Source organism: Lissotriton vulgaris, chromosome 12, assembly GCF_964263255.1.
Source record: "Lissotriton vulgaris chromosome 12, aLisVul1.2, whole genome shotgun sequence".
In the NCBI taxonomy this organism is placed as follows: Eukaryota; Metazoa; Chordata; class Amphibia; order Caudata; family Salamandridae; genus Lissotriton; species Lissotriton vulgaris.
The window spans coordinates 592,832,043-592,844,712 of record NC_141700.1 but is presented as its reverse complement, the minus strand read 5'-3'; the positions used below and the strand labels follow the sequence as shown (position 1 = coordinate 592,844,712).

Here is a 12,670-nt window from a genome sequence, read left to right as displayed (position 1 = left end):
GCACTTCCACTTGGAACATGAAGACACAACTGGTCAAGGTTAGTCTAATGTCCCTGCGTTTGGGGGGGGGTTTGTAGGAGTGTAGGGTCTGCTATCCTATGGTCACCCCAATTTTTTGCTTTTTGCTTCACTGGTTTATGACTTAATGTGGCTGTGGGCCTGCTAATCAGACCCACAGCCTGCGGTTCTCTCTCTAAATTAATGCCAATGCACTCTAGGTGTATTACGAATTGGAACTGGTTCACCTTATAGGCCCCTGTAACAGTGTACCCCAGGTAACCAGGGCATAGGTGCATCCAAGGCCTACCAGGGGCTGCAGCGTGTATTGTGCCCCCCCTGGCCTGGCCTCCATATTTGACACAACTGGCTGATCACTCAGCTGGGGTAAGTTGGTGTAATCACCTCTTACTTAGATATAGTATCCATATATATAAACCTATCTGGACACATGTTAACCTATAAGCCACTCCTATGGAAGGCCTCGACAATCCTGGAGGCAGAGTGCTTTGTTTCATGTGAGATGGTGCTCTGGCACGAGCTGAGCCCGTCTGTAGCTGTCGGGGACAACTCCCTTAGCTGTTCCAGGACATTGCCATACCATATACTCTTAAGTGCATTATAATCCTCGCGGTTATTTGCTAACTTTGGTTTGGCTTTATCAAAACATGTCGAATAAGGTGTCATACGAATTGGGATACTACCCCCTCGCCAATTCTGGCGACGGGGGTAGCATTCCACCCTTCTAGAGGGACACGACATGTACATAACCTGAACCCCGGTTTAAGTTAAACTCGAGCCTCAGCATCACAAAATGGATGCTGCCACCACAGACACAAGTCTGACCTCCTGCTGCTCGGAGTCCTTCCAGCGAAGGAGGCTTGGACAAAGGTTTCCTGCCTTTGAAGGTGCGAGCACCACCCCAGACAGGATTTCGTGTATTGGGTAGGACAGGGCTGAATAGAATGAGACATGCTTGGGGCACACAAGGTGTCCCCATGCATAAGCCAGTCCAAACCGGTGCTGGGGCTTTCCAGCCCCAGTCCTGGCGTGGAGCTGGACAAAGGAAAGGGGGTGTAACCGCCCCCCTTCCTGGTCCCACCCAGAGGAGGGACCTAGCAGGTGATCCGGCCCCCAGATTTGGAATAAGAGTAGGAGCTGTGTCCCAAGACTTCAGATCATCCTGAACTCGACTTGAAACTAAGAAGAAAACTGGATTTCAACATTCTGCTGCACAGAAGACTGAAGAGCATCTCCCTTGTGGCCAAGGAGTGACCAGCTTGTGCATACAGGCACCATCCAGCAATTCGACGTCTGCTTTGCCGCTTCCTCCCGCCGGAACCCGAGCCCAAAGCCCAACAAGACACTAACTTCCAGACATCTCAGAGCCCGATCCACAGTCCCTGAAAAGAAGAGACCTGTGGAGGCACCGAGAGATGTGAGACCGGACCTCTTGAAAGACCCCCGAGAAGCTGACTGCGCAGCACCCAAGGCACCCTCGATGCTGTGCTTTAGGGTTTGAGAAGCCCCACCACGGAGCAGCATTTGCACTGAAGATCAGCCCCCAGCATCTCCACGATCTGCATGGGGCCCTTTTTCACTTTGCCACTCGATGCGCCATCCCGGCCATTTGCCACGTGGCTAGCGGCCATCTTGGTGACAAAACCTACAAACAACACTGCTGGTCTGGTTGCTCCAGACTGGCCCTCGCTCCCCTGAAAAGGAGCACCCGCTCTGACCTTGCTGGTCCGAGTGAGAAGCTTGCATCGATTCCTGCGTGGCTTGCATTAGCAAAGGCCTGTTTGCTCCGATCAAGAAGCCAACACCGCCATCAGCTAGAGCCTTTGTGGGACAGTTTGTGACCAACGCCTGGACGTCCTCGACCTCTTCGTGTCCACGTGGCTGTAGAGACAATCTTCACCGTTTCACCTGTTTGCGCCCGACATTGCCTGGTTCCCTCCTGGTTCCACGGTAGTCACTGGCTAGTGACTTTGATTATTGTCCCCTCTGCTTTCAGGTCTTAACCTCTCCAGATCCACCCTTGGATCCAATGGAACTCTCCACGACGACCCGCCTGCAGCATCTTCATCTACAGGCTCCATAGACCAGCGCGACGAAACCCGACACACTTTGAGACATATGCACCCGCTTCCTGTGGGTGAGGTAAACTGGCACTCCGGTGCCCCTGTGCAGCAATACACCTCTAGTGTCTATGTTCCAAGTTGCTAGGTTCTAGGTCATCCGGAAGGTTCCCTTTTCACTAACTTTGTAACTTTTACGCACCATTGACATTGCATTGGTGTATGCGTGCGCTTTAACCCCTTCGCTGCTGATGACGAACCCCAGCCGTCATGCACTACGGTGCTCGTATGCTCATGACGGCTGGGGTTCGTCACGGCCCGCCCCGGTTCGTGCTGTTTACAGCACACCAGGGGAATCGCGGCCGCATCGAAGGGGTTAAGCGCTGCACTCGAGTCCCGCGGGCCTTTCCCGACTTCTTCACTGTTAGTCCCGAAGAGCTCCAGCGATTCCCCAGGCCCTAGGCCTACTTCCTTTCCGATTCGTTGTACTTATACCACTATTTTAGTATATGGTTTAGGTGGCCCCTAGGGCTCAACCATATTGTGCAACTTTTGTATATTTAAACTGTGTTTTGTTTTAACGCGTTTGCTTCTGTGCTCATAAAGAGTGTAGGGGATATTTGTAGTAAATAAATATATATATATATATATTTTCAATATATATCTGTGTGGTGTCCTTTCATTTGGTATTCAAGGGGATTGTGTATGGTAAAACAGCTTGCTTCACATGCCTTTACAGAGTTTAGCCTAAGACTGCTTTGTCCACGCTACTAGGACAGATGGTCTATAAGGTTGACTTACAACCAATCATCATAAGGGTTGCTTGGCATGGTACAAGGTGATCACTAGAACTAGTGAGCATCATATACCAGGCCAACTTCTCACAGTGAGGCATGGTTCAAAGATAAAGTATGTGCAGAGGTAGCCCTGTTGACATCAAAAAGAAGCACATTTTTTCTTTCTAATTCTTTATACTTTGATTACCTGCATCAAGGATGCCCTTTAATGAAGCCTATCAGTCAGCCTTTGAACATTATTTATTCATATATAGTAACAAAACCACTCTGTGTGCAAACATTTACCAATGACATTAAAGGATTTGCATACAAAACACAACTTGACTCAACTGTGAGATAAAATCAAATTGTCTAATTTTTATAATCTTACCGTAAGGCACAATACCTACCGAGATATATTCCAATAACTGTTCCACAGATGTAAAGGCCGCTTCTGCATCTGATGCCATTTTAACACATATCTGTAGTAGTGCTGCTAGCTAAAAGAAATGACAAACCGTAAACCATTATTTAATGCTAATTGGTATATTTCTATTAACACAATAATTTAGAAATGCCCTACATTTTCATCATTCTTTATTGGGTTCAGCAATGATATCAGCGCCATAAGTATTTGGCATAAAATAAGATTATACAGGTAAATCCTATCACTATCCAGTGTACTAAGAATTTCATTCATCTGGTCAGCATTGGGCTAGCAATAAAAATCACCTATCCCCTGTTGTAATCCCAGTAAGTGTTCTTACATCACATCTAAAAAAACGCTATTAAAATATGGCATGGCAGTAGGTAATATTCTTTCTGAAAAGAAAGTTCTTTTTGCAGCAGGATTTAAAGGCCACATTGTGTCAGTGAACACAATCCACATTGACGATACTTGACAACAAGTAAGTGGTATGTTAACAGTCTTTTCCTGCCCTAGACCAGTTCTCTCCACAGGATGTCATTTTAAAACCGCATAAGCTGTTAGAGCATTGACCTTAATTTCAAAGAAAGACCAACACCAGGAACATGGAAAATTCCTAGACCTTATTTTCTTTTTAATAGGGTGATCATTTATCCGACTAGACAGAACGTACACCTGAAACACAATATAAGTAATTGCAGAATCTTTAGGGACAAGCTATCCTTTGGGGAATTTTGCTTACATCCACCACAGTTTAGGATGATTTCTTTACAATAAATGTGATGATCTGTGCCACAAACACGGCTAAGGTAGACATGCAGTGCAAAAGAAAATGCTTGGCTTTAAAATCGACCTGTTATTCATTAAATTGGTCAGCAAACTTTAAATTAGACATAATTTGCTGCAACTTTCAGTGAAATACTCCTGGTGGCTAGCCCTGGCCACCAGGAGCAAAACAAACCAAAGAGGAAGATAATTGACTCAACAGGGGCAGTGTAATGGAATTATGAAGATTTACCATTTTGAAATCAAAAACAAAGAAAAGTGGTTGCATAGCACTCCTCTATATTTTAAAGAATTTCCCCCATGGACGGCCAAACTCCCGGGGTGGAGGGTGTCAAAGCATTTTTGTTTTATTTATCTCCTGGTGAGAGGGGTGTGTGTGGGCCCCCCTTTCCGAAGCACAAGATCACCTCCGGGAGTCTCTATTCCCCCAAGGACTGGCATAGCTAGGAACCCAGGATCCCATTCTCGAGACCATGATCTAAAGAGGAGAGGGGGACCACTGTCACACCCCCAAATGGCGGTGTGCCACCGCCCTTCCTGTGCCCATGTCTGGGGAAGTGCGGTGTCTACCACAGAGCCTTCACCCTGCCTGCAGGGAGAGGGAAGGTTGAATGAAGGTGGTAGACCCTGTAATAGCGACTGGCCGAGGAGCAAGTTAAGAACTGGATTGGCAGCACAAGAGTGGCCTCAAAAAAAAGAAAAAAGAAAGGAGACAAAGGCGGTGGGTGCCTCAGCCGGGATTAGGGCACCCCAAAACAAAAAGGCAAATGATGCAATGCTGTATAGGAAGAGGGGGTAAACTTTTATGCATAGGTCCAGATGAAGAGCACTGTAAAAAATGGGTTATAGATGACAGGAGTGGAAGTCCGACTTCTGCAACAACCACAATCCTTGTCAAGGTGAACAACAAAAACCTTTGTTAGCCTGTTATTAAGTTCCCATAGGGTAGGGTGCATTGTATTTCTAAAAGGGGATATGTGGGTTTACGTTTTACATCTTCAATAGTATAAAAAAAACCTCATAAATTCATTTTTTACCATTGTGAGCCCTATCACTCCCATTTTCTAACACTGGTATACTGTAGTACAGTAATTAGGTGCTAACTTTTGATTGGGAACAGATACAAATATGCTGCTAACAATCAAATTAACTAGAATTTAAAACCTTCCTTATTGGTAAAGTTGTATTTTTAGCCACAATTCTGAAAATAGCACTTTTAGAAAGTTGGCATTTTCTTGTATCAACCATTTGTGCTGTCTGCCACTAATCCAATTTGGAAATACTGTATAAATGAATGGCATTTGGTTACATAAAAGAAGGTGTACATCCACACTGAGTATATGCAGTTTTTTTGCCTTGACATTTGCCCGAATCACCCCCTTTTGCCATTGCGCATTTTTCTCTATCTTAAATTAATTGCATTTTCCCACAGGAGCCATTGCTTTTGTTAAAATGCCAGTACTCTGAGTCCCAGAACTGTGAATGGCTTTGCTGATGGGGTTTGTGTATTGCTTCCAGACACAGCACAAAAGTGGCTGTTTTAGTTTTTTCTTTTTTAATTAAGATTCTCATTGTAGAAAATGCAAAGTACAGACCACTGCACGGGTGGAAAAGCAAACTTGAAAACAATGCCATACAGTGAACAAGTGATAAAGTGAATACAGCAGAGGCATATTAGAAAAGCAAAAGCAGTTGCCATGTTCCCTGAAGCCAATCCACATCCAAGGACCTCTTGAGGGCCTACATCCCAACTACACGCTGACCCAATGTACCAGGATGAATCTGGTGTGCCGTTCCCCCAGGGTAGATGCAACAGTGCAATGTCTAAGATTGACATGCAGGGATGCAACTCAATCTGCACTCAACTCTGCATCTGACCTATCCCTCAGAAAAGTCTCCAAATGAGCTCAAATATACCTCAGACAAAAACATACAGGCATTAGTCCCCAGTAGACAGCTAATTGTTCCTGACAGCAGGCAGCGTCCCTCTGCCAGCGAGCCCACCTTAGGCATCAGAGGCGCACCCCAGTAGATGACCACCCTAAGCTTAGTCAGCACCCCAGGGGGAAGTCACTCACATAGAAGAGCCACCAGTGGCATCCTCTCAGGAGCATTGTCTGCAATCAATCCAATAGTATCAAATACCTCACAACCCAAAGCAAGCCACCCTGAGGCATTTGAATGCCAGGTGCAGAAAGGCAGTGCCAGCTAAAGGACAGTGCAGTACGGGCAGCTTGCCATTTCGACTAATCCCATTTGAGCAGCAGAGCTGGTGTGCAATATACTCTATTCATATAGCGTAAAACCAGGTAATGAGCCTGTGCAGGGATGGATTGATGTTTATCATTTCCAGCGCTATAAACACTGGGGGGGGGGGCTCAGAGAAGATGTCATGTGACGCGTACAATACCACCCTCAATTGGTGCTAAATGAGAACATCTAATAAGGAGGAATCAGTTTAATCTAGAACACGCTGAAGTAGGATAAACTTCCACTCGGGTCCTGATCCCCAAAGGACAAAAGCCATAGCTGGGTCTGAGGGTGCTGAGTAGGGAGGCACAGGGCAGCCAGCAGGGGACAAGGGGCCGCAAGGTCCTGTTCTAGCACCATGTGGGGTTGGAACAGTGTGAGGTGCAACCAAAAGTATGCAAAATTATGCAAAAGTACACTTGAGAACAATATAAGTAAAGATGCATGTCCAGGGCTCAATGACTTCCCAATGAGGGAAAGGCCAGCATCTCCCATGCCACCCAAGTCTAACCACCCGCCCACAACAGCGCTATCAAAAGTGATCTAAGCTGACTGACAAAAGTAAGCAGTCAGGGAGAGTGGAATATTAACAAACAGGTATACAAACTTGGGGAGGACCACTATCTTGTCTATGGCTATCCTTCCTATTAGTAACAATGGCAATCTTTTCAGTGCCAACACCTTGTTGTCAGCCAAGTCATCAGTTTCCCATTGTTTGCCTGCCACAGATCTTCAAGATTCCGACTGAACCAGGGCCCGACATAAAAGGGGCTTAGGTATGGACAGGGTGGACCATCCTGGAAGGATGGCTGGGTCAGAAGCTGTACCCAGCCCTACTTACACTTCAGAGGGCTTTGACGCTTGCACACACTGAGGAACCTGATACTAGGCTTGCCTGCCTTTTGTCACCCCAGTAACTATAGAGCTTTGACAAGGGATGGGGAAGCACTTTCCACAATCAGATGTGGGGGTAGGACAGGGAGTCCCGCTCACACAAAGACTGGCACTATTTATAAATGTTGTACCTCTGGAGGCACTCATCAATACCAACCTAGACCTGTGCAAGTTACAGAAGAAGTACTGCTTAGCTGCCAGAGGACTCCCCTGCTGCTTGAAGGACTGCCTTGCTGTCCGAGAAGGAAGACTGGACCTGCTTGCTTTCATCCTAGGCTAACCAGAGTTAATCCAAGGGTCAGTTGGCTGAACTCCTGTGAATATTGGGACACATGGAACAGGTTGACCAAGTTTCAAAGAGCTTCCTACAGCTGCCCAGCTCACCTACTGCAACTGGACTAGCCTGGACCTGCAACTGCCCTTGTCTTAGCCCTGCTGGCCTCTGCTGGAGTGAATCTCTGAACTTCAAGGGGTGTCTCTCCAGGTCCTGGACTCTTGAATGGAATCAGAGTATATTCCTGGGCAAGAAAAGATGGAAACCCTGAAGGTTTGCATCCTCGTGAATGGGCCTGTTCATTTCAAGACTGTGCCAACTATGAAAACAGTCAACATAAAGCTCTGGTGAGACTTGCTATTTGCAATATAGTGACCACTGGTAAAGATTGGCAAAGCATGAGCTGGACTTCCTGTGGGTACCGTTAAAGTGAAGCTATCTCAATGACGTACAGCAATATCCAGCCAGCTCTTAGTGCTAAAGTGATGACAGCCCATGACTTCTGGCCTGCTCTTCATGCTGTAGAAACAACCATCTACAACACTCTATGCTCCTCGCAGCACTCTTCGTGTTGGACTCAGAAGGTAACTCTTCAGTGGCACTAACTTTGTTTCTGTATCTAACCCACACTGCATTGCAGCCTGAACTTGTGACATGCTCCCGGTCCAGCGTGACCAGATGACCATGAGTAGCACTTTGTGCTTTATGGCACTATTTTCACTAAAACAAATTTTAATTGAATGTCTTCAGTTCTACTGATTGTATTTATGTAATTCTGGCATAGTGTGTTTATAAAAATGTGCTCTATTTTCTAAATTGGCTTGGGAGTTTTCACTTTATTACTGTTTGTGTGCTGAAAAAATACGTCATTCATTGCTTTTAAGTTAAGCCGGACTGCCTTGATGCCAAGTTATGAAAAGGTTATGCACAGGTTAATTTGGTGACTTTTTGTGGTTCACCCTGACTAGAATTGTAGTTGTTGCTTGAGTAGGGCATCCTAGTGATGCCAGAGTCATGCATTTTTACTTCAATGGCCTCCTTGCTTTTCCATATGCTAATAAAGGCATTCACAAGTAACATTACTGTGTCACTGACTGATATTTTGTTTTTCTAACTGACCAATCTTCTAGTGAGAAACTTACATCTATATAAGGGATAGTGATAAAAATCATGGCTAACAAACAAACCTATCGAATCATCTTTATTTCAATTGAAGTAATTTAATGCACCCCTTGTTAATGTAAATGAGTCAGATATAATTGGAAGAGCATCTAGTCAATAGAAGCTAAATAGGTGGTGTAAATCTAACAATGGGTAGACTTCCAACTGAATATCATTTACCCCTCCGAATGTGCATTTAATTTTGACTGGATTTATTATAGCACCTTACAAAAAAACACTTAAAATACATTAGTGAGATAGAGGTGTGTAGTTCCTAAATATACATAGGACTTGCACATTTGTAGGTAACATAAACTAACGGCTTGATGTTTTGACTGATTCCGGACACCACCAAAGGTTATGTCAGCCTATTGACCAGCTAGCTCACAGTGCCACCGTAAGCCGCCTAACCTTACCATGGAGCGAGTAGTTTCTCACAACCATCAAACATGACAACCCTTGACCCTTCAGGGATCGTGGAAACAGTACAGCACTTTTCGCTTAGTCAATTGTACTCAATTGAACTCAGAGAGATAAACAGAATAAACCTTGGGGGACATTTTCAATAAGTATTTATTAAACCAGCGACATTCTAGTATCAAACATATTTGCTGCTACAATCATTAGACAGAAGTAAATGTGAAAGATTACAAGCATAAACAGAGTAAATAAGAGGTAGAATTCTACCATGGTGCTAAAACAACGAATATATGCAGGCATATAAATATAACAGCAATCAAGTGTACTCCTACGATGCAAGCCCTACCTAGGTGTAGCTGAGTGTACCTAGTATGTATGTAGATATAAATCTAAGAATCCCTCAGGGAAGAGTCAACCCCATTACCTGATGGGAGAGAATGAAGGACCCCTTGTTGCTCACAAGTTGGACACCTAGCAAGGGATATCAGACCGCTGCATGTTTTGAAGCTTCAGCAGGCTGGGACCTCAGTGTCTTGTGTTAGCATCGAAGTGTCTCCTCTGTCTATCTAGTGAAGGTATGGTTTTTTATAACATAAAGATAGCCTTGGTGTTCCTACCACAATCGATATGTTGTGAGTACAATTAAGCAAATGAGCCTAAATCAATACCTGCAATCCTAGGATGAAGATGACCATTAATTTTGTACAGAGCATGTTAATCCTGTGTTTGCGTCATGTCCAGGGGTCTTTTCTAAGAATCTTCATGCTTAATAAATTAGGCTAATTCCAAGGAAACCAATCAACATTTAATCAGCACATAACTGAGTAAAAGGTCAGTGCTAGAATCATTATGAAGAGCATGGTAGGACAAATGTAGGTGAAAGGTAAAGGAAGTGGCTCTCTAGGGCCACTAGGGTTTGCTTATAACCACCTCCTATGCCTTTCCAAGAATTAAAAGTTGGTCAGACAGTAGAGAATACAAACATACATGTTTATTAGAAATACTCTGCAGAGGAGTCCATCATGACCTGCACCCTAAGATGTCTGCCGAGGGACTGCCCTCCTAACTGTCTACAGTGAATAATCATTCCCCCGAGAAGCGTCCAACCACGCCCATGATGGAAAACTACCAGCCTGGGCCAAACATGAACAAAGAGGCACAGTAGGATGAGCTAACACCTGCCAGATGGGTACATACTATCAGGAATCCAAGGCCAGAGTACTGGGTCTCAGCTTCTTCTGAAGTGGGAGCAGAAACTATACATTCAGATAGGTATGCAAGGGCAGAATGGCCTATTCATTATTAAGTCGAGAAACAGCCTTGAATAGAAGAGAAAATAATACCGAAATACAATGTCCTGCTGAGGCAAGCAATGTCCGCAGTGATGCCTAACTCAAGGACAGTCTAAGCAGCCTAATGGAGATTACAAAATTTTAAATGGAGTCACACTCACAAACTGAAGCCTGCACATTACAGGGATAACTCAGCGGGTTGCATAACATTAATACAAATGGCATCTATTTAGCCACACACTGCTAACCTAAGATAGCATGAAACAAGTGCATTGCAGGAATGGGAATTTCAAACCTACCAGACACTCCTTTTAGCAGAAGTGGCTATCTGCTTTATTTGGCTATTCTGTGGGGTTTTTATAATTCTAAGGGAGGGGCAAATGCATAGGTACTCATGTGACAACCATGCAATGATGGGGAGGAAGCAACACCATTAATATGAAAATCCATCAAATTCTCAAAGATGCCCTCATCTATGAACATTAGATCCTGGATACCCTAAATCATCATAGTGGAGACTTTATTATGACGTCCTGAGAATCTAGGAGTGGAGCTTGGTTACACAGTAAGTGCAACATGTGGGAAGGCAATGAATACATAAGCAACAGGTAAAGATGATACCTGCAATAGATATTAGGACAATTAGTATCTTCCAACCCCATGATGTCAATAGACCCCGGAGCCACCCTATGAGGGACCATGAACCATTATCTTAGTGGATTTCTGAAGCAAATCTGTGTAATTTCTGTGTTGCAGAGTAGACAGTAGGGGTGCTATCAGGAATTTACAAGCAGCAGCTGCTGCTGATGACAAGTCAGGCTCAAACCCTATCAGCCAGGATGATGTCTATAATCATCGAATTTTGACGAGCAAGGAGCCTCATAGCCTCGACTGTAATATTGGTCGGTATACCTGCAGTAGTATTAATAACTCCCTCAACTACTCTGGCCAGGTGCCAAATATTACGGCTATTGAGCATGGGACCCCAGAACTGCAGAATGCCCTTCATAATGTCAGTAAATTTCTGCAGGGAAGTATCTGTCTGATCAATATCATCTGTGTTGACTACTCGACTTGGGGGGCTAGGATACCCCAGCTCTGTTGGCGATGAGTTTTATGGTACTTGGAATGGGCTATATAGATATGGGAGGAGGATCAGAAAGGTAGCACCTCTCAGGCCATCCCTCAGGGAGCCACACATAACCATGAGCACCACAATCAAAATAAACATTAGGTTATGGGACCAAGGGCGGACTTTTGGGCCTTCTCAATATGGAAGTGGTGTTGCACCCACTGTCCCCCACCTCTATGTCTTCTGCCCATTGAACAAAAAAGGAAGCCAGTACATCTACCAGCACCAGAGGTATGGGCTTATCCTCAGTGACATTACGAGCTAGGAAGGATTGGTAATATTCGGATACATTCAACTGCGAGAACCTATCTCTGTCCATCTCTGTTCTGTTTGCCTTTCTACCTCGCTCTGCTGCCCTGAGGCAAGAACTCAAGAATACTCAATGAAACCGTACATCTCCAGGGGAAATACCAGTTGGGCGCCTATGTTGGGTGTATACATTCATGGTCAAAGAACAGGAACTGGTGCCTCTGCATTCCAAGGAGTCACCTTGAGAAAATGAGCAGAACAAACTGAGGAAGGTGAAACATCCCTCACAGCTATTGACATAGGACAAGGGCATAGGCAGCAAGTTCTCATTTTGATGCATGACAGAAGGTAACAACCCACACACCCAACAATTAATTGTATTATAATCAGCTTGCATTTAGTGCAATGTCTGAATAAAAACATTATCCTTATAAGACTTCAGGTGTTCCTCTTTGTGAGGCGCTAAGGTACCAAAAATATGTTCAGGAGGTGTTGGTGTAATACTTATCCAATCATGCACAGGGTATTTCTCTTCTAGAAAGAACAGCACCCCAAATACTACCAGTAGTACCAGTAGAGAAAGCAAAATTATCATGACAAATACTATTTTACTCTTAGTTGACCAAGAGGTCCAAACTGGCCCATCTGAAGTGGGACAAGGACCTGCAAAGGGCTGCTCCTCATCAGGGATAGGACGACCAAAGGGAAACATTTGTAAAAATTCAAGGGCAACTTATATGTATCACAAGGAAGAAAATTATGAGCTAGAGCCACTGTTGCAACAACTTTTTTTCAAAGAACAGTGGTCCTTAGACTAAAGGGACAATTGTTAAGACAATAAATATAGACTAAATAGGACTATATTTTTAAGAGTTGTCCAGCCGGACATATGCCATACATAAAAAATAATAAACAGGAGAAAGGGGGAGAC

At 44.5% G+C, this 12,670-nt stretch overlaps 1 protein-coding gene across 1 annotated transcript in view; it reads right to left on the bottom strand.

Moving 5' to 3' along the window:
- The window catches only part of LOC147677797 (ATP-binding cassette sub-family C member 12-like), a 1,863,878-nt gene that overhangs the window by 403,054 nt on the left and 1,448,154 nt on the right, over nucleotides 1-12,670 (bottom strand). The window contains exon 25 of the mRNA XM_086945587.1: nucleotides 3,265-3,354. Coding sequence (XP_086801713.1) covers nucleotides 3,265-3,354 — 90 coding nt within the window. The remainder of the gene's footprint in view (nucleotides 1-3,264; nucleotides 3,355-12,670) is intronic.